Source organism: Equus przewalskii, chromosome 6 (genome assembly GCF_037783145.1).
Source record: "Equus przewalskii isolate Varuska chromosome 6, EquPr2, whole genome shotgun sequence".
NCBI classification, from domain to species: domain Eukaryota; kingdom Metazoa; phylum Chordata; class Mammalia; order Perissodactyla; family Equidae; genus Equus; species Equus przewalskii.
Genome location: NC_091836.1, coordinates 51792107 through 51819127, shown reverse-complemented (window position 1 = coordinate 51819127; position 27021 = coordinate 51792107). Strand labels below are relative to the sequence as shown.

The window sequence follows — 27021 nt, the reverse complement described above, 5'->3', positions numbered from 1 at the left end:
CTTGCTCAGAGCCTAGAGTCTTCTCTGAGGTCCCTGAGGATGCCCGTGGACCACCCTTTGGAACAAAAATTGAAGCAGTAGAGAAGAGGAGCGGAGAGGAGGGCAAGCTTTCCTAAGGGCCACCCGAGGGACAGGGCAATGATGCTGACCACGCCCAGTCACACACGGCCATGCGGCACCTTGACCCAGGTATTTCTGAGAGAGAGAGCCTGAGGTCAGGAGTCACTGAATAACTGGGGTGTCAGGACATTCACAGGCCTTGTGGTCGGCTTCGCAGTCACCCTAATAGGTACTGTCTTTGTTCATTCAGCATTCAAGGTAAAATTTTTTGAGCACCTTCAACAAATAAATATAGTTGAACACTTTCCATATGTGATAGAGCAATAAGATAGATGAGGACCCTGCCCTCATGGGATTTCCTTCTAATTGTGGACAGAGTTATGCAAGGATACAAAGGATAAACAAATTAACAGGTAAATAAATAATGACGAGTATATTTAAAATAGGGCTGTGTGCCGAAGCATGCCTGGGGGCTTCTCAGAGGAGGTAACATTCGGAGCTAAGGTGGAAATGATGAGAAAGTGCCAACCAGGTGAATGGCTAGGGTCACTCTTGGGAGAGGAAAGAGCATGTTCAAAAGCCCTGAAGGCAGAAACTGATTTGACATATTTGAGTCACAGGCCTGTGTTTCGGAAGCATGGTGACAATGTTGAAAAAGGTGTGAGGTGGATGTGGTCAAAAATCAATGCCCTGGTCATTCATAGGTGTATAGACCCATGTGAGGAGTTAGGGTTTTAAGATGCGGGAGATGTGAAGCCATTGAAAGACTTTGTAGCAAACACGATGTGATGTGATGTCCTTTTTTTGATTTCTGAGTTTCCTGTGGCCTCTGTATAGAGAGTGGGCTGTAGAAGGCACCAGAGTGGGGATGGCAAGACCAATGAGGAGATGTCATCATCATCTTGGGGAGTGATGGCAACAATTATCATTATGCATAAGAAGTTTTCATTCTGATCCATCCATCTGCCTTGTGTGTTTTCTCTGACCTGAGCATCTCCTAGGGAACACAATCAAATTTCCCTAGGAAAATAGCCCTAGGAAAATGCCAAACCCCTGGAAAAAAAGATGGGAGCAGCCAGCCAGCCAGCCTGTGCCTGTTACCCCAGTAGTAGCTTCATCTTCCTCCCAGGTCTGATATCAGGATTTCAGGATGGGAACACTGCACCTTCAAAGAGACTTGTTGGGTCTGTATGAGCCTGGGAGTCAACTACGTATTCCTAACTTGGGGTTCTGAGGTATGTGGGAAGAATGAGAGGGACTATCAGGAAGAGTGTTTCCTCACCATGAGAACAAACAGGACTTTGGGACAGATAGATGGTAGGGCAGAAGTACGCAAAGTTTCAGCTCCAAGGACTGTGGAGTCTATGTTCTTGGTTCTGATGGGGGGGGGAGGGTCCAAGGAATCTCCTCGAGAGTTCTGCTTTCCTCCCACACCTGTTTGAGCTCCCATAGGCATCTCGCCTGCAAGAGCAGGAAATAGGTCTCTCTATAGTGTCCCTTATGAATTCTAAATGGATCATGAATGTGAGATTAGAATAAGAGAATGAGGAAGAGGAAGATGACAATAACCATAACATCTGAACCTTTGTGGAGTGTGTCCTAAGTGCCAGGCTCTGAACTGTGCATTCCATGTAGCTTGTTTCATTTCACCTGCATAATCATCCTCAAAATCTAGGTGCACACTTTATTATTACTTTATTGAAGAGGAAAGGAGCACAACGTTTTTGTGTAATTTGTATGGGTCATGAGGTAGCAAAGAGTGAAACCAAGTTTAAATCGGGCGGTCTGACTCCTGACACAGGGCACCTGGCTGGTATCCACTCCCTGTGCACCCAAGTGGCCATTTCACTTCCCTGGACACTTCAGGAAGAGATCACTTACTCACTGTGTTCTTCTCTTTGGGGGTTTCTGGTAGACCACAGTGGAGAGCAGTGGGTGCACCTGCTGCATCAACTACAGGAAGGATGGCTGAGATCCCAGGCAAAGAGCACAGAAACAGTTGCCATGTGATAATAGACGACAAAATCCCCACTCCTGGATATCCCTCCAGCTGTCCACTCCCTCCTCCATTTGTGCAATCCGCCCACTCAATCTCAAAGGGAGACATGAACTCGGAGTCTTGGGTTCCACTCCTGCTCAAGAAACTGGAAGCAGTTAAATGGCTCTCAGATGTACCTATGTTTAAGACCTCTGGACTCTGCTGAAAACTTTGTTCACGTCAGGAGACTGAAGAAGTTTAGTGTCATCTGAACGGTCAAACTCAGAGACTGACAATTTAATTTTGAATCCTTGTCTGCTCTACTTATTGTCTCTGTGACATGAGGCAAGTTCTTAGAGTATCTCTGAGCATCAGTATTGTCATCTGGTTTGACTCCTTGTTGATACAACTACATTGAGTAATGACTAACAGAAGATGGATGCTCCTTATGGAATCCATTTGTGATGAGTGCATAAAGTAAGGGCAAAATAAATTTTAAATACTATTATTTTTGGTAATGATAAGGCTGCTCCTCATGTCATTCAATTTAAACATCCTGTGAGCTGAAGTTATAGTGTCTTTCAATCTCTGAAAGGACATTTTATTTTTGTCCTCATTCAAGTAGATATTTAGTATTTGAAGAAAAAGTCAAGTTTATATCCAATTCTCTAGAGCCTATTCTTTGTTGGCACCAAAGAGGCATTGAGAACAAAACGAAATGAAAATCTCTTTTAAATGGTGAATACACCCCTGTTTGGTTAATAGAATGTAGGCAATGTGGCTTCCACAAATTAAGTACTTTCCTCCTTTTCAAGGATGTCCCATAGAACTAGAGACAACATAAAATAGTGCTTGTTTGTTTCTATGTAATGGACAATTGGGTGGACCAATTATTTTCCATTTATGAGCATCTACAACATTCAAGGTTTCCAGGCTACATAGAACCACACAATCTAACACGTGTCTCAGAATTCCTTCTCTTGGTTCTCTCAGAAGATCCATCCAGAACTGCAGCTCTCTCTTCTTCAGGCTGTTCTTGTCCATGTACCTGGTCACTGTGCTTGAGAATCTGCTCGTCATACTGGTGGTCAGCTCTGACTCCCTTGTCCACACCCCACCATGTACTTCTTCCTTTCCATCCTTTCCTTGGTTGACATTAGTTTCATCTTCACCACAATCCCCAAGATGATTATGGACATCCAAACCCATAGAAGAATCATCTCCTCTGTGGGCTGCCTGACACAGATGTCTTTTTTGATCCTTTTTGGATGTATGGATTATATGCTACTGACCATGATGGCCTATGACCAATTTGTGGCCATCTGTCATCCTCTGCACTACCCGGTCATCATGAATCCATGTCTCTGTGGCTTCTCAGTTTTAATGTCTTGTCTTGTTAGCCTTTTGCAATCCCAGCTGCACAATTTGATTGTGTTACAACTTACCTGCTTCAAGGATGTGGAAATTTCTAATTTCTTCTGTGACCCTTCTCAACTCCTCAAGCTTGCCTGTTCTGATACTTTCACCAATAGCATAGTCATGTATTTAGTTGGTGCCATCTCTGGTTTTCTCCCTATCTCAGGGATCCTTTTCTCTTACTATAAAATTGTTTCCTCCATTCTGAGAGTCCCCTCATCAGATGGGAAGTACAAAACCTTCTCCATCTGTGGTTCTCACCTGTTAGCTGTTTGCTTATTTCATGGAACAAGCATTGGAGTGGGACTTGGTTCAACTGTTTCACATTTTCCCAGGAATGATGCGGTGGCCTCAGTGGTGTATACTGTGGTCACCTCCATGTTGAAACTTTTCATCAACATTCCAAGAAACAGGGACATGAAGAGATCCACGCAGAGGCTCCTGAGTAGACCAGCCTATTTGCAATGCCTGGCCATTTTTTTAGGTCTGTTGATTAGAAAAAATTGCAAAACCAAACATCTGGAATTGTCAAGCATGCCTCTCTGGTCACATAATTTTTGTAGCTCTCATGGCTTTCATTTCTCTTGATGTTTTATATCTGAATATTGCTTTTTTTGGTACTTCAGCAGGATTAGAGAAATATTCTGGGTTCCTGTATGTTTCAAAACCACATCAAGTTTGAATCCTATAACACCTTTGGAATCGTCTGTATTTGTTACTTATGTCGCAGGCACAACTTATGAAATGCACAACTCTCGTTTTTAAATATACATACAATTCTCAAAGCTTTCCACAGTCCATGCCTATTGTCAAAACACTTTGGCATTGATCAAATCTATTGAAACAGGTTATGTGAAAGAGTCTGTCACTGGTCCTCAATCTTGGCTTCATACTGGAAGCACCTGGTCAGCTTTAAAAATCCTCATGCCTGGATTTTGTCAGTAGGGATGCAGATTTAATTGGATTGGGGTTTGGCATGCTGGAAGGTGAGGATGATTGTACAACACTGTGAATGTTTTTAATGCCACAGGGCTGTACGCTTAAAAGTGGTAAAGGTGGTAAAGTTTGTGTTATGTGTATTTTACCACAATTAAAAAAAGTTATCCAGTACACACATACGTACACACACACACAAACTGAAGCAGAGTAAAATATTCTTCTTTGAAATACAACTTTATTATCTTGTTGAGATTACATATCAATTTCATGGTGGGTTGTATTGTACTGTGCATGTCTGATAGGTTATCTCTTTGGTACAGTAGATTCATTCGGTTTGAATGATTTTTTTTAATGCACCAGTGTAATGTTATAATATCTTTATATGAATCTAAAGCACAAGTTACAATGATACTAGGTACTTTGTAATTGGTAATTAAGTAGAAACATTTATTTTAATTATAATACAATTAAATTATTTTCCTAGTTAAAAACATAAGTATGGACAAGTTTTTGACTTTCAAATGAAGGCATACTAGTGATGCAGAATTGAGTGGAGATGCAGAAAGCAGTACTGTGACTGGAATATTAAAAAAAAGAGACTGGAAGAAGGTATGTCATAATGATGTCAATTAAAACTTGCTGCAACAGAGCAAAAAAGATATTTGTTGTGTAAAAGTTTTTCAGAGACAATGAAGTGGACAAAATTAAGAGATATTTTTAGCAAATGAATTTGATAAGACATTTCCTGTCAACGGTCAAAAAATTGATTAATTTCATCACCTAAAATCAGGTAACTGGTGTCCAGCAGATGTTCTTTTTCTTTTCACTTACTATTTTTGTGTTGTGGTGAAATATATATATATATATAATATATAAAAATATAACATAAAAGTTATTATTTTAACCATTTTTTAATGGACAACCTGTGGCGTTAAGTAGATTCACATTGTTGTACAACTGTCAGCACCATCCATCTCTAGAACTTTTTCATCTTCCCCAACTGAAACTCTGTCCCCATTAAACACTAACTCCTCATTTCCCCTCCCCCCAGTCCCAGAAACCACCATTCTACTTTCTGTCTTTATGAATTTGACTACCCTAGGAACTTCATATAAGAGAATCATGCAATATCTGTTCTTTTGTGAGTGCCTATTTCACTTAGCATAATATCTTCAAGGTTCATCCATGTTGTATCATGTGCCAAAATTTCATTCCTTTTTGTTTTTAGGAGAAGCTTCACCCTAAGCTAACTTCTGTTGCCAATCTTCCTTCTTCTTTTCTCCCCAAAGCCCCAGTACGTAGTTATGTATAGTTGTAAGTTCTTCTGGTTCTTCTATGTGAGCTGTCACCAAGGCATGGCTACTGATAGATGAGTAGTGTGGTTCCATGCCCATGGAACTGAACCTGGGCTGCTGAAGTGGAGCATGCCAAACTTTAACCACTAGGCCATGAGAGCTGGCTCAAAATTTCCTTCCTTTTTAAGACTGAATAATATCCCCTTATATTTATATATATACCACATTTTGTTTATCCCTTTATCTGTCAGTGGATAGTTGGGTTACTTCCACCTTTTGGCTTTTGTGAATAATGCTGCGATGAACATGGATGTACAACGAACAGAAGTTTTAAAACCATTTTTTACAGATCTGAGCTTGTAACTTTGGTCAGCTATAAAATGGCTTGGAATCTTGCAACAAAATCAAGAAAAACATTTTTTTATAGGTCATAAAACAAATTATTTTTTCAGTTATGGAAATTTTATTAGGAAATTATCACGAAAAGACTAAAAAGGATATTTTTTAAATGTGAGTGCTTCAATTAAGCCACTGACCAATTGCCTGTAGAATAAAGACCTTTCTTAAAATATCAGAGAACAGTTGATTCAAAATTTGAAAAGCCATGAGTACTTTTCTTTAACTGAGTCTTGCAGTATAAAAGATCCTGTCCAATTAATTTTTTGCTACACTTTGTCTCAAAGGATCTCCAAATTTATTAAGAAATGTGTTCATTCATAGCCAAAAATGTGAATTCATGGCATAGTTGTTTTTTTTTGGAGGAAGATTAGCCCTGAGGTAGCATCTGCTGCCAATCCTCCTCTTTTTGCTGAGGAAGACTGGCCCTGAGCTAACATCCGTGCCCATCTTCCTCTACTTTATATGTGGCCTGCCTGCCACAGCATGGTTTGACAAGCAGTGCATAGGTCAGCACCCAGGATCCGAACTGGCGAACCCCGTGATGCCAAAGTGGAATGTACAAACTTAACTGCTACACCACGAGGCCAGCCCCCATGGCATAGATTTTTTTAATCTTGCCATAATGGAGTTGTTGCTAAGACTGTTTATTAAAAGGGATGAAAGAATTCCCTATATTATATTTGAAGTCTTATACTTATGGTTTCAATGGCTGTTGGGTTATACCATTAAGATTACAAATGTTTATCAAGTTATGTGTATGTAGTAGAAAGCTATTCATTTAATGATGTTGTACTTGGTGATAGGAAATTACTGTTACTTATGAAACTTGTGTTAATAACACATTCGAGTTTGATTTCACTGCTCTAGTTTTAATTTACTCAACTAATTAAAGATGATACATTTCACTTAGAATTAAGAATAATTTATAAAATAAATTATTCAGTCATTTAAAAACATATCACAGAACTCTAGTTTTTATGGTAAATCGTAGAGTATCAGTTTAATTTCCTACAGTCAACTGGAGCATTTCCTTCCCCGATAAATATTTCCTCATATCTGAAATGAAAAAACACAGCTTATGATACTATTCTCTCTTTCTCTTCACAACCAAAGTTCTAGACAGAGTGTTCTACACTCGTGAGCTCAACTTCCTCACTGCCAAGTCACTCCCAAGCCTGCACAAGTAGACTCCTCCCCATTGCTCTACCAAAATTGCTTTCTCTGGTTTCCATGTCACTAAATCCAAGGGCTATTGTTCAGCCTTTATTACTTGACTTAGCATTGTCATTTTAAACAGTTGACTCTTTCTCTTGAAACAGGACTTTCTTTATCAACAGCATGTTCAACATCACGTAGCTTGTACAGCCACAAGGGATTCACTGAGACAAATGAATCTCTGTTTCCATCTGTTACGTCAAGACCCTGAATACTGTGGTTATGGGGAGATGGGTCTTTGCAGCAGAGAAATGTTCCTGAGGGGCAGCCTCGTTTCCTCAAAGCCAAATCAATAGTGATGAAAGTTCTTCCAAGAAGGAAGAGGCCCTTGGGGGCAGAGAGATCCATCTGGCTCCAAGGGTGCCTTCTTGGAAACAGCACACATGGTTCCGTTCTGCCATTTGCTTTTTACCCCAAAGGAGCTGAGTGACTTGAAGAGTAGAACATCACAGGGCCAATTTATTTAATGAGGAACGATGAGAAATCATTCTTCTGGGACTTGAGAAACCGTAAATACTTCCCTAGCATCCTCACCCATAGTTCAGTGATGCCTGAAAAAGAGGAGACCACACTTGGTGCCTCTCACAGACAAGACTTTGTGACCGCTTCCATCTCCCCCTGATCCCCTGGGAGAGTCTTCAGTATCTAGCAGTCAGAGGAGAAAAAGGTTGCACAAACATTTCTTTTAGCAATGCCAGCCGAGTGAATTCACTGTCCTAGTGAGTATTGCGCGTAAAAATGAGGATTAAAACTGTGGTGGGGGAAGGAGGTAACACAGTTGATAACGAGCCATGACAATTTTTTGGAATTTCTAGAATTTATTCCCCTCATTATTTATGTCTCTTTATTTTTTAGTTATTTTTTAATTTTTTTATTGCAGTAACATTGGATTATAACATTATATAGCTTTCAGATGTGCATCATAATATATTTCAAATTCTGTGTAGATTACATCATATTCACTACCCAAAAACTAATTATAGTCCATCACCACACATGTGAGCTTAATAACCTCTTTTGCCCTTCCCCCTCCCCCCTTCCCCTATGGTAACCACCAATCCAATCTCTGTTGCTATGTGTTTGTTTGTCGTTATTTTTATTTTCTACTTATAAGTGAGATCATACGGTATTTGACTTTCTCCCTCTGACTTATTTCACTCAGCATAATACCCTCAAGGTCCATCCATGTTGTCACAAATAGCAGGATTTCATCATTTCTTATGGTTGAGTAGTATTCCATTATGTATATATACCACATCTTTATCCATTCGTCCCTTGATGGGCACCTAGGTTGCTTCCAAGTCTTGGCTATTGTGAATAATGCTGCAATGAACACAGAGGTGCATGTATCTTTACGCATTTGTATTTTCGAGTTCTTTGGATAAATACCCAACAGTGGAATAGCTGAATCATATGGTAGATCTAAAGATGTTCAACATCATTAGCTATCAGGGAAATGCAAATCAAAATGACAATGAGATATCACCTCACTCCAATCAGAATGGCTATAATTAAGAAGACAGGGAACAAGTGTTGGAGGGGACGTGGAGAGAAGGGAACACTCGTACACTGCTGGTGGGAGTGCAAACTTTTGCAGCCACTGTGGAAAGTAGTATGGAGTATACTCAGAAAATATTTATGTCTTTTTAGATTCCACTGCTTCTGTCTTCTGTCACCTCCAGCTCTGATGGCCCCTCAGTCTGGAAACTAGTGACTTTCTCAGTGTCAGTAGGAATTGGCACTCTCTCAAATGTACCCTTTTCTTAAGAGTTGCCAACCCATCTGCTAATACCTTCCTTGTTCTTCTCTAGTACAGTAGTTCTCAAAGTGGGGTTCCTGGAGCCACAGCATCAGCATCTTCTGGGAGCTTGTTAGAAATGCAGATTCTCAAGCCTCACCCAAGACCGGCTGACAGAAACTCTGGGCATGGGACCCAACGCTCTGTTTTACCAAGGACTGTAGGCGATTCTGATGTATGGTATCACTGGAGAACCTCTGCTCTGGCAGGGTATCTGCCTCTCCATCCTGCCCCCATCATCGCTTAGTTTCTACTAGATTACCTGCACTCTTTCATTTAACAAATATGTTCTGAATGCCCACTCTGTGCCAGGAGTTATCTATGTTGTCATTGCAATTGTGAACGGACTTTTTAATGTCTTTTCTCTTTCCTAATGATTGTTTGCAGATACATAAAAAAGCTGATGACATCAATTAGTTCTAATTGTGTTTAAATTGACTTTCTTTCATGTTCTAAACAGGTGATCATATCAGCCACTGATGGCAACCAATTTTGGTTTTGATGTCCTAATATTATATCACATTTGCTTTTCTTGTCTTATGGTATTTCTTTTACATTATCAGAAACAGTGTTAAATAATGATGATAACAGCAGACATGATTTCCCCTTTTATTTTTGTTTGTTTGCTTTTTAGGGCTGAATGATGGATCTTGGATTAACACTTGGTTTCATGTAACTGTTCTTTATCACCTTTGGCAGTATCCTTCTATTCTATGTGGCTGAAATTTTACTCTGATCCCTTCCCATCAAGGACTGTTAAATTTTGTTAAGTGTATTTTGGTTTATGTTGAAACTATCATTATTTTCTGTGTTGATCAATTCATGCAAATACTTTGTTATCAGACTTTCTAATATTAAATATTTTTTGTACTCTTCAGATGAACAGTAATTAGTAATGGAGTATGATATTTATCAAACAGCTAACTTCATCTTAGTCCTTTTTCAGTTTGGTGCATCTATAGTCAATTTGAGATTAACCTGTAGATTTCTTGTTTGTGTCATATATGATCATTTTTTTTGTTTCATCCTTCACTCAACTTTTTGTGCTCTTCAAATACAAACCATGGGGATATGAGAATAAGTAAGTTTTATAACATGTGATCTGAATTTATGTGGTTTATGATTCAGTGGTAAGGGGGACAGATATTCATCAAACAATCCTATAAATTAACATGAAAATATAACTATTATTTGTGCAGTGAATAAAAATACAGGGGGCTATGAAGGCATGGATTGGGAGCCTGTACTTGCTGGACAGAGAGGGCAGTATTTACACAGTATTGCTAGGTGGAGAATCATAGCAGTTTTAGGACTCCTAAGTAAGCAAAAGATGTCAGAACTTCAGAGTGAAAGGCTGGTGTTGTGCTTAAAAAGACTGGGAGGTTGGAAGGAACCAGAATGTGCAGGCAAACCAGGAAAGGAGGTTAAATGAAAGAAAAATTTCAGATCGATCTCCTTTATGGACATTGAGGCAAAAATCCTCAGATGAAAACATTTTCTAGAGCAGATTTGTGTTTACTTCTGCCTTGGACTTAGGGTACAATTCATCCAGGACCACTTTAGGCTAAATGCCTTTGGCAGAGGATTTCTAGGTGAGAGTGAGTGTGGGCTCTAATTCTATGAGTGGTCACCTCAGGTGCAGTATTCTTTGAAGTCTCTTTTCTGACAACATCTCCTGTGTGAATTGTCTTCCTTTTTTCTAGCCTGTTCAATTGGGCATTTTGTGAAAGTGCTACTTTTTAACTTCAAGTTTTGACACCATTTCAGATCTACAGAAAATTTGAAAGAACAACATAAATAGTATCCTTTATCAGATCCACCATATATTAATGTTTACCATCTTTGCTTTTCTCTTTATCCACTTTTCTCTCTCTTCCTTTTCTTTGTGTGTGTGTGTGTTTTCAGAACCATTTGAGAGTACAGTATGTTGCACTGCAGATATGGTTCCTCTTTACCTCTAAATCTTCAATATTCTCTAAAAACAAGGACCTTTTCCTCGAATAACTACAGAACAATGATCAAAATCAGAAAACTAACAGTGATATAAAACTGTTCTCAAGTTTACAGAATTCATTCCTATTTTGACAATTATCCCAGTAATGTCATCTATAGCAAAAGAAAATCCAAGATCATGCATTACATACACATCTCTTTAGCCTCCTTTAATCCGGAACAGTTCCTAGACTTTCTTTGTATTTGATGACATTGACATTTTTGAAGGGCACAGGTGAGATATTGTGTACAATGTCCCTAAATTTGGATTTTTCTGATGCTCCCTAGTCTTAGGCTGAAGTCCTCCATCTTTGGCAGGAATCCTACAGAAGCAACGTTGTGTCCTTTCCAGTGCCTCCTACCAGGAGGTACATGATGATGTACCAGGAGGTACATTTTGAAGCTCCCTGACCATCTGTCAAGATTCTTATTAAACGGATGCGTAACATAGGCTATCAGGAATTCTAGACCCCATTTCGAGGGATTCCATTTTGGTTTTGTTGTTGTCATACTTTGATCAGTGGTTGAGATGAAACTCTATTTTATAGGATTCCACTTAGGAGTGAAAGGAGACCCAACTCTTAGACAAAATGACTGACTTCATAAATAACTTGAGGGAAAAGCATGCTCAACATTTCTATTATGTGGAGAATGCCAGTTTGCTGCTAATTTCTGTTGCTCTTATCTCTTCCTTCATAGATATATCAGCTATATGGAAGCAGAAAACCAAACAGGAATTTCAGAGTTCATCCTCCTTGGATTCTCTGAGGAACCAGAACTGCAGCCCTTCATATTTGGACTCTTCCTGTCCATGTACCTGGTCACTGTGCTTGGGAACCTGCTCATCATCCTGGCCATCAGCTCTGACTCTCACCTCCACACACCCATGTACTTCTTCCTTACCAATCTGTCCTTGGTTGACATCTGTTTCAGTACCACCATAGTCCCCAGGATACTGGTGAACATCCATACAGAGAACAAAGCCATCTCCTACATGGACTGCCTCACTCAGGTATATTTTTCCATGTTTTTTCCTATCCTGGACACTCTACTCCTTACTGTGATGGCCTATGACCGGTTCGTGGCCATCTGTCACCCCCTATACTACACAGTTGTTATGAACCCCCGCCTCTGTGGTATGCTGGTTTTTATTACCTGGTTCATTGGTGTTATGACATCTCTCCTTCATATCTTGCTGATAATGCATCTGACCTTCTGTAGAGATCTTGAAATTCCACATTTCTTCTGTGAGCTGACACACATTCTCAAGTTGGCCTGCTCTGATACCTTCCTGAACAGCACTTTGATATATTTTATGACTGGTGTGCTGGGTGTTTTTCCCCTCATTGGGATCCTTTTCTCCTACTCACAAATTGCTTCATCCATAAGGAAGATGTCCTCATCTGGGGGAAAGCAAAAAGCATTTTCCACCTGTGGGTCCCACCTCTCAGTTGTTTCTTTATTTTATGGGACAGGCGTTGCTGTCTACTTCACTTCTGCAGTGACTCACTCTTCCCAGAAAATCTCAGTGGCCTCAGTGATGTACACCGTGGTCACCCCCATGCTTAACCCCTTCATCTACAGTCTGAGGAACAAGGATGTGAAGGGGGCACTGGGAAGGCTCCTCAGCAGATCAGCCTCTTGTCTGTGGTAGATCCAGTGGCCTCCGGCCTAAGAAGTTTTGTGGGTACCAATGGCAGAAACTTTTTGTTCTGAAGTTCTTTTTTAAAAAATTAAAAAGAAATTTGTTTTAATTCTTTTTTTTTTTTTTAGGATTGCCTCCTGGGCTAATATCTGTTGCCATCTTCTTTTGTTTTTTTTTTCCTTCTGTTTCTTCCCAAAGCCCCTCAGTACATAGATGTATATTCTAGTTGTAGGTCCTTCTGGTTGTGCCATGTGGGACGCCACCTCAGCATGACTTGATGAGCAGTGCCATGTCCGTGCCCAGGATCCAAACCAGCAAAACTCTGGGCCTCCAAAGCAGAGTGCAAACTTAACCACTCGGCTATGGGGCCAACCCCTGAAGTTCTTACTCTTGAATGTCCCAAATTGTCTTGTTCTTTCATCCAGTCCTGAAGGATCTATGGCTTTGCTCTCTGCTAGTTTTTAACACATTTTTATTTTCTTATTGAGGTAACGTTGGTTTATAACATTATATAAATTTCAAATGCTCATCATTATATTTCTATTTCTGTGTAGATTACATCATACTCACCACCCAAAGACTAATTACAATCCATCACCATACACTTGTGCCTAGTTACCCCTTTTGCCCTCCTCCCTCCCCCTTCCCCTCTGGTAACCACCAATCCAATCTCTGTCTCTATGTGTTTGTTCATTGTTGTTTTTATTCAACGTGATTTTAAACAACTAATCTCCCTGTAATTTCTATGATGACCTGTCTACCCTATCTGCTGTCCAAAAAGTCTGTCCTTGGTCTTCTTTCCTACTTGCACCCAGGTGAATTTTAGCTTGCATTTGAAACATTTGCTATAGCTTTGTTATCTCAAATGTTGGCATAGAGTGCTGAAACCATTGATTGTTCCCTTAATTTATTTCTATGTGTTTGACTGTGGAGTGTGTTGCTTATGTGGGTGTATCACCAACAGTGTTTTTCTTTTTTACTGAATAAAGTATGACTAAAACACATATCAAAATATAGTTGATATTTTATTGCTTATTATATGGAAAGCCTATGCTGCTTTCTATATCTTATGTAATCTTCTTAAGAATTATTACCATCCCCATTTTAGAGGTGAGAAAATTGAAACTCGAAGGGTTAAAAAAAATTCCCCCAAATTACAGAGGGACCAAGTGGCAAAACCAGGATTCAAACCCAGAACTCTGACCCTGAGCTCATATTCTTACCCAACAGGCTGCACAGATTTTCATATGGATTTTGATGTTGTGTACACCTCTATCGTGGATTTTACTGCTAATTGATAATATTTCTGGTTATCCTTTCCTATTGGACATCCAAGAGAATTCCATTTCCCTTCTCCCTTGAAGTTAAAGGTGGTAATATGTTTTGATCTGTCCCATAAAATATGAGTGGAAGTGATGTATCACTTCTAGGCTGATCCTAAGCTCATGTGAATTCCCTGATCTTAATCAGCTGCTCACCATCTCTGGAGCTGTCTCATAGTCTACCAGTACTGTCCAATATGGTAGCCACTTGCTACATGTAACTATGTAAATGTAAATAAATTAAAATTAAATTAATAAAATTCAATTTCTCATCTATATTAACCATATTTCAAGCGCTCACTAACCCATGTTCCTCGTGGCTACCATATTGGACGGTTAAGATGTGAAACATTGTCATTATCACAAAATAGTTCTATTGGACGGTGCTTGTCTACCCCAATATGGGGAAATACAATTTTCCTGGATTTCTCAGTGCTTTTGCAAAAATCTCTCACCTCCCGAGACACAGAAAAGTATATGAAATAAAGATAGAGAACATTTGCTTCCACCCCCACTAGAAATGTTTTGTTCTTGTTATATGAATTAAACAAAGATGGCCTCTATGTATTGGCCCTTAGGATGTATATTTCTTCACTGCAGGTTGAGACTCTTTAATGCAGAAGCCCACCAGCACCAAACTCAAATTTTCACACATCCAGTTATTTTAAAAATAGCCAAAACAAGCAAAGTTTTAGCCATTTAGGACCTACTTGCTTTGCATACCCTAAAAAGACCTCACCAGACAGCTGTTACCTATCAATAAGATAGGGCCTTGCTACTTTGTCTTTTGGGGCTCTCTGATCCAGTGATTCCCCTGTGCTGTGGAGCAACATCACCTAGACACTTAAGCCCCTCTCCAAACGCCCTCTCCTTCAGGAGTTCTTGTCTATAGCCTTTGGACAGACTCCTGCTCTGAAGGACTTCCCCCAAATGCGAACCTGTCAGGGCATCACCCAGTAAAGGTGGTATATGCAACTATCCGTTATGGTCATATCTTTTCCTAGATCAGCCCCCAAATCCTTTGAATCCTTATAGCTCTTCATATAATATGAGAATTAAATCTGTAGCCATTTTTTAAGCTAGGTATTTTTATCCAAAAGGATAATAAAACTTCTTTTATCTCCTCAAGAAGCCCAAATGGTTATAGCTTTGACAAAATTCCTATGTTAAGCCCCAAGATACTAGGAACACCAGAACACTATCTCCTTAGAATGTCAGAAGGGAGAAGTTCCTAACAGATGCTTATGCAGATCTGACAAACTTTGGGCCATCAGTGAGGTGTTCTGGAGCATGGGTTGCCCTTTGGAAGAGTCCCACATTGGGCAGCAATGACCAGGCTCTATTACTCCAGGAAGAGTGTGGCCTTGAAAACTCAGGCAGATCCTGAAAGTGGTAATAGCTGGAGGCTGCCATCTAACCATATTCCTTGAAACTAAATGGCAAGCTCTTTCTTGAGAAGAGATCCAGGAATCACACCTCTTTGGCTGCCACTTTATTTTAGTGGCTATTTTAAAAGAATAGACTTCACCATTTTTTATTGACTAGGTATTTACTTGTTTCTTAAAAGTATGATTGATTCTAACATGACAAAACCATATGGTTTTGAAGAAATGTTTTAAATTTTATTTAATTTCCTCCTATTGTTTAGATTTGTTCTACATATTAGTAAGTTGATTTTAGTACATTATTGATTTCCATGAGATTTTCAAATCTTCAATAGCATATTTCCTAATTTTCACTTTATCATCTTTAAAATTTCCCCTATTTCTATTGTTAATCTTAGTTTATATGTTTGATTGTTCTTTATTATTTTTTTGGATAAGATTTGCCAGAAGTTTGAGTATTTTCCTCAGGAATTAGCCCTCCATTTTATTGATCAAATCAGTTGTTTGTTTATTTTTACTCAACAAATTCTATTTTTTGTTTCTGTTGGTTCTTCTTAAATTGGCTTTGTAGTACTTTACATCCTTTTTATAAAAATTTAATCTAAAAAAAGTTTAATCAATAAAACATTTTTTATTTATTTACTTGTAATGGTAATGTATTATAATTTTATTTGATAATTTTTAAAATTTAAAATGGGTATTTTATTTTAGAATGATCTTTCATGAAAATATAGAGAAAATAAAAATTAATTATGGGGGCCGGCCCCGTGGCCGAGTGGTTAAGTTCGTGCACTCCAGCTTCGGCAGCCCAGGGTTTCTCTGGTTCGAATCCTGGGCGCGGACATGGCACCGCTCATCGGGTCATGCTGGGGCAGCGTCCCACATGCCACAACTATAAGGACTCACAACTAAAAATATACAACTATGTACCTGGGGGCTTTGGGGAGAAAAAGGAAAAACAAAATCTTTAAAAAGAATAATTAATTATGATGGCTTCCATTACCCACACACGTGGGTATTATTAACATTTGAGTATTTTCTTTCTACATGTATATTTTAAAAAATTTTTTGCATCCTTATTTTATTATTCAAAATGAGAAAAAATTCTACCAAATGCCCTGACACAAGTAGAACATGAGTACAATATTTTGCAGGTCTTCAATATAATTGGCATATTATAAAGTAACCACTAATTTTCTAGATAGTAGAAAATTATTGCTCCTGGGTAGTTTTTTCCTTTCATTATTATCATCACCATCATTATTATTTTATTATTTTACTGAGGTCATAATAGTTTATAACACTGTGAAATTTAAGTTGTACATTATTATTTGTCGGTCACCATATATATTTGTCCCTTTACCCCTTATGCCCACCCCCAACCCCTTTCCCCTCCGGTAACCATTACTCTGTTCTCTTTGTCCATGTGTTTGTCTATATTCCACATATGAGTGAAATTATGTGATGTTTGTCTTTCTCTGTCTGTATTATTTCACTTAACATAATACCCTCAAGGTCCATCCATGTTGTTGAAAATGGGATGGGCTTGTCCATTATTACAGCTGAGTAGTACTCCATTGTAGATATATACCACATCTTCTTCATCCATTTACGGCTTGATGGGCACTTGGGTTTTCTATTGTAAATAATGCTGCAATGAACACAGGGGTGCATAAGAGTCTTGGAGTTGTTGATTTCAAGTTATTTGGATCAATACCCAGTAGTGGGATAGCTGGGTCATGTGGGTATTTCTATTTTTAATTTTTTGAGAAATCCTCATACTGTTTTCCATAGTGATTGCACCAGTTTGCATTTCCATCACCAGTGTATGAGTGTTCGTTTTTCTCCACAACTTATCCAACACTTATTTTTTGTCTTGGTAATTATAGCCATTCTATTAGATGTAAGGTGATATCTCATAGTTTTGATTTGTATTTCCCTAATGATTGGCGATCTTTAACATCTTTTCATGAGCCTGTTGGTCATCTGTATATCTTCTTTGGGAAAATGTCTGTTCACACATCCTCTGCCCATTTTTTCATTGGATTGTTCATCTTCTTGCTGTTGCGTTGTGTGAATTCTTTATATCTTTTGGTGAGTAACTCCTTGTTAGATATAGGATTCACAAATATTTTCTCCCAATTGGTGGGTTTTTAAAATTTTGTTCCTGATTTCCTTTGCTTTGAAGAAGATTTTTAGTCTGAAGTAGTCCCATTTGTTTATTTTTTCTTTTGTTTCCCTTGCCTGAGTAGACATGGTATTCAAAAAGGTACTGCTAAGACCAATGTGAAAGAGTGTACTGCCTATATTTTCTTGTAGGAGTTTTATAGTTTCACGCCTTATCTTCAGGTCTTTAATCCATTTTGAGTTTATTTTTGTGTATGGCCTAAGATAATGGGTTACTTTCATTCTTTTACAGGTGGCCATCCAGTTTTCCCAGCATCATTTATTGAAGAGACTTTCCTTTCTCCATCTTATGCTCTTGGCTCCTTTGTCAAATATTAGCTGCCCATAGATGTGTGTTTTTATTTCTGGGCTATAATTCTGTTCCATGGATCTGTCTGTTTTTGTGCCAGTATCATGATGTTTTGATTACCATAGCTTTGCAGTATATTTTGAAATTAGGGATTGTGATGCCTCCAGGTTCTTCTTTTTTCTCAGGATTACTTTAGCTATTCAGGGTCTTTTGTTGCCCCAAATGAGTTTTAGGATTCTTTGTTCTATTTCTGTGAAGAATGTCATTGGGATTCTGATTGGGATTGCATTGAATCTCTAGATTGCTTTGGGAAGCATGGACATGTTAAGTATGTTTATTCTTACCATCCGTGTGCCTGGAATATGATTCCATTTCTTTATGTTGTCACTGATTTCTTTCAATAATGTCTTACAGTTTTCATTGTATAGGTCTTTCACCTTGGTTAAATTTATTCCTAAGTATTTTATTCATTTTGTTGTGATTGTAAATGGGATTGTATTCTTGAGTTCTTTTTCTGTTAGTTCATTATTAGAGCATAGAAATGCAACTGATTTTTGTAAGTTGATTTTGTTCCTTTGTAACTGTGCTGTAGTTGTTAATTATTTCTAGTAGTTACCCATGGCTTCTTTAGGGTTTTCTATATGTAGACTCATGGCATTGGCAAACAGCAAGAGCTTCACCTCTTGCTTGCCAATTTGGATATATTTTATTTTTTTTCTTGCCTAATTGCTCTGGCCCAAACCTCCAGTACTGTGTTAAATAAAGTGGCAAGAGTGGGCACCCTTGTCTTGTTCCTGTCCTCAGAGGAATGGTTTTCAGGTTTACACTGTTAAGTATGATGGTGGCTGTGGGTTTATCATATATGACCTTTATTATGTTGAGGCATTTTCCTTTTAATCCCATCTTATTGAGAGTTTTTATCATATGGATGTGGATCTTGTCAAATACTTTCTCTGTATCTATCAAGATGATCACGTGGTTTTTGTTCCCCATTTTTTTAATGTGGTGTATCACATTGATTGATTTGCGGATGTTGAACCATCCCTTCATTCCTGGAGTAAATCCCACTTGATCATGGTGTATGATCCTCTTAATGTATTGCTGTATTTGGTTTCTCAATATTTTGTTGAAGATTTTTCCATCTCTGTTCATCAGCGATATTGGCCTGTACTTTTCTTACTTTGTGTTGTCCTTTTCTGGCTTTGGAATCAGGGTAATGAAGGCCTTGTAGAATGAGTTAGGAAGTGTTCCATCTTCTTTAATTTTTTGGAATACTTTGAGAAGGATAGGTATTAAATCTTCTTTGAATGTTTGGTAGAATTCTCCAGAGAAGCCATCTGGTCCTGGACCTTTGTTTTTTGGGAAGTTTTTGATTACTGTTTCAATCTGTTTACTTGTGATTGGTCTATTCAGATTCTCTATTTCTTCTTGATTCCATTTTGGGAGGTTGTAACAGTCTTAGAATTTATTGATTTCTTCTAGATTGTCCTATTTGTTGGTGTATAATTTTTCGTAATATTCTCTTATAATCCTTTGTGTTTCTGTGAAGTCTGTTGTAATTTCTCCTCTTTTCTTTCTAATTTTATTTATTTGAGCCTTCTCTCTTTTTTTCTTAGTGAGTCTGGCTAAGGATTTCTCAATTTTATTTATCTTCTCAAAGAAACAGCTCTTTGTTTCATTGAGTCTTTCTACTTTTTTTTTTTTAATTTCAATTCCATTTATTTCTGCTCTAATTTTTATTATTGCCCTCCTTCTGCTAACTTTGGGCTCTGTTTGTTCTTCTTTTTCTATTTCTGTTTGATGTAGTTTAAGATTATTTATTTGAGATTTTTCTTGTTTATTAAGGTGGGCCTGTATTGCTATGAGTTTCCCTCTTAGGACCACTGTTGTTGCCTCCCCTATGATTTGGTATGATGTATTTTTGTTTTCATTTGTCTCCAGCTATTTTTTGACTTTCCCTTTAATTTCTTCATTGATCCATTGGTTGTTCAGTAGCATGTTGTTTAGTCTACATATTTGTTACTTTCCCAGTTTTTTTCTTGTAGTTGATTTCTAGTTTCATAGCATTATTCTCAGAAAAGATGCTTTGTATGATTTCAATCTTCTTAAATTTATTGAAACTTGCCTTATTTCCCAACATATGGTCTATCTTTGAGAATGTTCCATGTGCACTGGAGAAGAATGTATATTCTGAGGTTTTTGGATGGAATGCTCTCTATATATCTATTAAGTCCCTCTGGTCTAGATTTTTGTTTAATTGCACTATTTCCTTGTTCACTTTCTGTTTGGATGATCTATCCATTGATGTAAGTGGGGTGTTAACGTCCTTACTATTATTGTGTTGTTTTAAATATCTCCTTCTGGGTTTGCTTATAGTTGCTTTATGTACTTGGTGCTCCTGTGTTTGGTGCATATATAAGTATTATGTCTTTCTGGTGGAGTGTCCCTTTTATCATTTTATACTTCCACTCTCTGTCTCTCATTGCCTTTTTTATCTTGAAGTCTACTTTGCCTGATATAAGTATGGCAACACTTGCTTTATTTTGTTTGCCATTAATTTCGAGTATCATCTTCCATCTCTTCACTCTGAGCCTGTGTTTGTCTATAGAGCTCAGATGTGTTTCCTTAAGGCAGCATATTGTTGGGTCTTGTTTTCTAATCCATCCAGCCACTCTGTGTCTTTGGATTGGAGAATTCAATCCATTTACATTTAGAGTGATATTGATAGATGAGGGCTTAGTACTGCCATCGTATAACTTGTTATCTGGTTGTTCTGTTTCTCTTGTTTCTCTTTCTGTATGTTTATGACTGCTAATTCAGTTTTGTGATTCTCTATGATGGTTTTCTCATCTTCTCTTTGTTTATCATTTGTGTGTCTGTTCTGATTTTTTGTTTAGTGACTACTGTGAGGTTTATATGAAAGATCTTATAGATGATATAGTCCATTTTATGATAGACTCTTAACTCCTTAGTTTAAGCAATTTCCATCCATTTCCCCTTCCCTGTCTAAGTTATTGTTGTCACCACTTATTCTGTTTTGAGTGTGAGTTTGTGATTAAAATGAAGTGATTATAGTTGTTTTTGATGCTTTCCTTCCCTTTATCTTTAATGTTATAATTGTTTGCTATCCTGTTCTGATAGAGAGCTGCAATTTTCTGATTTTGTCTGTCTATTTATCTCCTTGGTCAAGGCTTTGTAAACCCTGTCTTTTTTTCAGGTATGAGGGGCTTCTTGATCATTTCTTGTAGAAGGTGACTTGTGGCAATGAACTCCCTCAGCTTTTGTTTATCTGGGAAACTTTTTATTTCTCCATTGTATCTGAAGGATAGTTTCACTGGACAGAGTATTCTTGGCTGATTGTTTTTGTCACTCATAATTTTGAATATAGTGTTCCATTCTCTCTTAGCTTTTAAAATTTCTGCTGAGAAGGCTGCTGAAAGCCTAATAGGGGTTCCTTTGTAGGTTATTTTCTTCTGCCTTGCAACTCTTAATATTTTTTCTTTGTCATTGACTTTTGCCAGTTTTACTAATTGCATGCCTTGGAGAAGGTCTTTTTGCATTGATGTAATCAGGAGTTCTATTAGCTTCATTTACATGTAATTCCAGCTTCTTCCCAAGTTTTGGGAAGTCCCCAGGTATTGTTTCTTTGAACAAGCTCCCTGCTCTTTTCTTCCCATCTTCTCCCTCTTGAATACCTATAATTCTTATGTTGTATTTCCTAACTGAGTCAGATAAGTCTCAGATAACTTCTTCATTTCTGTTTAGTCTTCACTCTCTCTTCTCCTCCACCTGAAGCATTTGTATATTTCTGTCCTCTAAATTACTAATTCTGTCCTCCTAATATCAGTTCTGTTTTTGAGGGATTCCAGATTTTTAAAATCTCATTCATTTTGTTCTTAATTTCCAAAATTTCTGATTTTTAAAAATAGTTTCAATCTCTTTTGTGAAGAATTCCCTCTGCTCATTAATTTTATTTCTGAGTCCATTGAACTGTATTTCTGAGTTTTCTTGTAACTCACTGAGTTTCTTTATGATAACTATTTTGATTTCTCTGTTATTTAGATAGTAAATTTTTGTGACTTCAGGTTTGGTTTGTGGATACTTGTTATTTCCTTCTGGTCTGGACTGTTAATATATTTTTACATGCCGTTTGATGAGGTGGACTTTCACCACTGCATGGTGGTAGTATCTGGTCCCAGATTCCACCTGCCACCACTGGAGTGACAGGAGCTATGTTTTCTGAGCCCACTGCAATGCCTGGAAGTTGTGCCAGTCTATTAGAAGCTGTGGAAATAGGGGTCTCTATGTCTGGCCACCATTGCTGCACACATGTAGGTGCAGGCACTCTGGCAGGGATCCCCTGCCCTGACTGCCTAGCCATGCTGATGTGCCATGAGGGATATGGGGAGGAGGTGCCTTCTTTCCCACCGATGCTCCCATTGTGCACTCACTGGCTACCTGCATGGGCTGCTTGCCTTGGTACTGGTGTCCCAGCAGCTGCTTAGCTGCCTTGGTGTGCAGCATTCCCAAAGGCTGGGAGGCAACTCAGAGTGAAAGCATTCCCATGGAGGGCTGCCTTTTCCCATTTCTCCTCTCAGTGTTAGGTGCCACTGTGAGAGGTCCTGTGCCCTAGATTGCTGCCACTGGGGAGGGAGAGGAGATCCACTTTCTTCCTTCCACTGCCTCCCAGGGGGTCCAGCACCTCCACTTTCAGACATATGGCTGTGTGGATCTCTCAGACGTCTATTGTGTTGTGTCAATGTCCTCTGTTGGTTAATGAATGTCCTTTTTGTTATATCTTAGTGGGGAGAGGCTGGGGAACAGCTCACTCTGCCATGATGCTGATGTCACTCCCCAGTGGATTTTTGTAGAAAGTAATAAGCTGATTCTAAAATTGATATGGGAATTCAAAGCACCTCATCTTTCTGCCATGCTGGAAGTGACACGTTCTTTTATTATTTTGAGATTTTTCTTTAAAATACAGGAAAGTATATAGAGTAATAGAAAGTATAAATATCCCCACCTCTCAGAAATAACTGATATTAGCATTAGAAGATATTTGCTTCCAGTCATTTTTATTACTTATGTCCTCATGGAAGTTACATTGGTAGTGTGTGTATGTATAATCTATGTGTCTATACTATATATCCTTTTTCTTAAAAAAAAGCACTACAACATCAGAGATAAAAATAAAGTCCTCTTTGACTCACAATTACCTCACTATCTACCTTGAAGCTCTTAGTATCATGATTTGGTTGTGACTCCTTCTAATCCAGTCTTCTTGTTTCATTGATCATACAAATGATCATTTGTATTTCTATTTGAGAACTGAATGTACATATCTGCTTCCCAATTTCCAATTGAGTCTTTGACAATTCCTTATCAATTTTTAGGAGTATCAGGGGTTTTTTTTTTTTTATGTTCTGGACACTAATCCTTTGTCTGCTATCTATGTTTCAATGTCTTCTTTCATCTGTGACTCATCTTTTAAATTTATTTATGGTATACTTTGTCAACCATTTTTATGCATTCAAAGTTACCAATCTTTCTCTTTGTGGATTGTGATTTTGCATCACCTTGTTAAAAGCTTTGCCTATGTTTTGCAAGAAAAATTTTTCAACAGTTCCTTCTAATAGTTAAAATATATTTTTTCATTTCTTAAATTATTGCACTTACGATTTATTTTTGTTCAGTGGGGTGTAGAAATATATTCTTTCCATATGAAAAACTAATTTGTTCTAACTCTATTTATACTAGTCCTTCCTTTCCCATTGACTTATAAGGGCAACTTTTTTATTTTCAAATTCCCATACCACAATTTTCCGTCTATTTTGAAGTCAGATACCTGATCTAATTCCAACTCTGCCATTTACAACATATGATCACAAACAGTTGGTCAGCTTCTCTCTACTTCTGTTATTCATTTCTAAAATAGGTATGATAACCCTTATGTCAGGGATTGCTGTGTATCTTAAATAACATTAATATTATTATTATATATTAATAATATCACATTAATAATGATAAAGAGTGTGGTATTCACTATTATTGTCTTTGTTAATGTTGTATTGACAGTGCTATGTGTTATTATATTCATATCTGATAGGGTAAGTCTTTGGTTTAGGGTGCTGTCTGAGACTTAGCAGGCGTTACACAATTGTTATTTAAATATTTTGATTGGTAAAATAACGTGTAGGCCAAACTCTAGTGGGATATTTTTTACTGAGAATCCTGAACTATGAGATCACACATAGGGAGAGGAGAGCTCCCAATGTGAAGAAAAACATGACTGCCCCCAAATTTCCCACATGGGAGTAGAATTATACATCACAATTTCCAGTTTACTATGATTCTCTCTCTCCCCCAAGGGGCTAAGCTGTTCAAAATAGAGTAACAGTAGGGACACATTTAGTTAGAAGCTTTGAGAATTCAACCCTGGATGTCTCTGAAAGGATAAATGCTCCTTCTCTGCTTCTTTGTTCCCAGCTCATTGAAGAATAATATTGCTGTCCTGCTGCCCCCCAGCCTATTTGAATCCCATAACTAAATTTATTTCTCTACCATTTCTGAAGACCTATTGCCATCTATCATTCCGTCCACCAGTGCAACCAGATTCTTCTTCCCTGTTACAATCTGGATGATCCATTTGGGCTTAGTAAGTGTTTTTGGAAAGAAGAGTGTGTACCTAGACATGTGTAAAAGGCTTTTGCCAGCAGTAACTCTAGGACCAAGGACATGGGTAGTAGCTAAGAGAGTCTAATTAAAAATTCCTAAAGATTTTAAGTTTGTGATTTTAGGTTTGTGGCTTAGTCTGTACTCCAGGCTCTGGAGTGAATTAAATAATGATAATGATGACTGCAGACATGCTTATCTGCTTAGAACTTTAGTGGTAATCTAGCTACCATTTCAATGGTATGTTATTGCCTATTGATTTGCGCTAAATAAATTCTTTATCATTTAGGGAAATAGCCTCTTTCTTTATGGACTATAGGAGCCCCTCCAACCGCACACCTTTCATTCTAACTTTGGAAGCACTTTTAAATTTAAAAATAAGATTAAATTTTGGTAAATGCTTGTATCATTTTTTTTCAGCATATGCAAGGTATACATTTATTCATCTATAATAGATTTCTTATTTCTTAAAGAGTCTTTGATTCTGATGATTAGCACTTCTTGGTCACATAAAATTCATTTGAATTTTCTTTTTTGTACTATCTTTGGCAGCTCTTTGTATTATTGTCATATAGCATCATAAAATCAATGCATAGAAAAGTTTTACTATGTTCAGAAGAGTTTTTAAAGGCCATGTGACCCAAAGAAATATTTTTTCACTCTACTATTATTTTTCCTTTTAATTGGTGTATTTTATTTCTTATCAGAATGAATTTTGGCACTTCAATTTTTTTTAGAAAATAATGTATTTCTTTGATATTTTAACAAGTCAATGTAAAGTTTTATATGATAATCTATTACAAATTTTACTTTTTTCTCTGTATCTAGTTTTATATTCCCTATCTCCTTAATTTTATATGTATGGATTTCTCAATTTTTAAATTTGACTTGACATAATTTTGATTGTTTATAAAAATAAGCTCTTGGATCAATCAATATGAACATTTCTTATTTTTAAAAATGTATTGATTTATGCTTTTATTTTTAATATTTACTACTTCTTTCAGTAGGTTATTTCCTTAATCATTTTTCAATATTTAAAACTCTTTAACACTTTAAGTGCCCGATAATAAAAAAAAATATAAAGATGCTAGAAAATTTGGAAAATGCAAATAATAAGAGAAATAATAGGAAGCCCAAAGTCTAACCACAATTTACAATTTGATGCATCTACTGTGGCCACCTATCCATGTGCACTTACATATTTACATACAAAATGTTATTCCCTGATTGGACCCCTCCAGGCTGTTTAACAAGTGTTCTCCCAGCAAAAATTAGATTAATAAATTTGACGGTTATATTTTTAAATATTTGTAATTTCAGAGATGAAAAGGGGACTTTGATTTTGTTTCTATTCAATGTTATTTTTAGTGAAATTGTACAGTTTAATACTTATTGAACTTTGGAATGTCCACTTATGGGAAGCACAAGGCAGGGTGCTGGGCTCTAAATCTCCACTCTGTATCTTACTGGGTTTATGAGCTTAGACAAGTCATCTGACCTCCCTGGATCTCAGTTAAGGTAGACGTTAAAATAGTACCTGCTGCCTCGAGTTGTCATGAAGATTAAAGAAATTAATATTGGTAAAGTGCATAAAACAGTACTTGTTGCTATTGGATATGCAATAGTCATCGTTGTTAAGCAAGAGTAAGTTATCTGTTGTTTAGAGACCAGAAGTGCTGAAATTCTGAAAAATGCTGTGGTAGGAGCTTGGCACAGGGTGAGGGGGCATCCTACAGCATCCCTGAAGAGAGACAGTCAAGGGGAAGACTCAGGGGCTGCTCCTGGCAAAGCTCAGAAAGTGCAGCCCCCAAGCTTTCTTTTTCCTTCCATCCCTCCCCTCACCATGGGTGGGAGGGGCAGAAGCACTCAGGTGTTTGTGGGGGTGCTTTTCCTCTTAGGATCTAGGATCCATACTCTGCTCAACCCTGCCAGCCACTTGCTATAAGGGCTGAACCTGAGAAGCAGGACTTCCACGTATCTAACACACTGGTAGTGGTCTGAGATTTACATTGTGGATTGCAAGAAAGCAAGCTGCCAAACTAAGGGAGTGTATGATATTCAAACTAGTTAACAACCTAGCATCAGCACAGGCTTATTCAGGTTCTGGAGGTTTCAGGTGATAATCCTTTAGTTTGGTGCTCATTGGGAACACTTGGAGTATGCCAGGCAGCTCCTATTTGCCAAAAGAAAGAGACTATTTTGGCCCACAGTTTCACTGTGCTGTTCCTCACCAGATAAATATCACTCAGCCTTGTCTCTACTGCCATACAAACGTAAACACATGTTTTAAAAAATGATAATCTGGAAAGAAGCTCACTGAAATAGTAACACTTTTTATTAAAGATAAGTCAGAGGAAAGATGAAGGAAAGGTGAGGTGGACATTTGACTTTTACTTGGTGACATTTATTTATTTTAAAAAATGGTT

At 37.8% G+C, this 27021-nt stretch overlaps 2 protein-coding genes across 2 annotated transcripts; both read left to right on the top strand.

Moving 5' to 3' along the window:
* The first annotated feature begins 522 nt into the window (after positions 1–522).
* Positions 523–9580, top strand: LOC139084246 (olfactory receptor 7E178-like). Its single transcript, XM_070626620.1, is given in 4 exon segments — positions 523–725; positions 3032–3152; positions 3155–3938; positions 9561–9580. Coding segments are annotated over 4 exon segments (1128 nt in total).
* Positions 9581–11720: 2140 nt separating this feature from the next.
* LOC103561870 (olfactory receptor 7D2) lies at positions 11721–12784 on the top strand. The gene has a single exon (XM_008536706.2). It carries the CDS (start codon positions 11805–11807, stop codon positions 12744–12746), a length of 942 nt encoding a protein of 313 aa, XP_008534928.1. The 5' UTR covers positions 11721–11804; the 3' UTR covers positions 12747–12784.
* The last annotated feature ends 14237 nt before the right edge of the window (positions 12785–27021 follow it).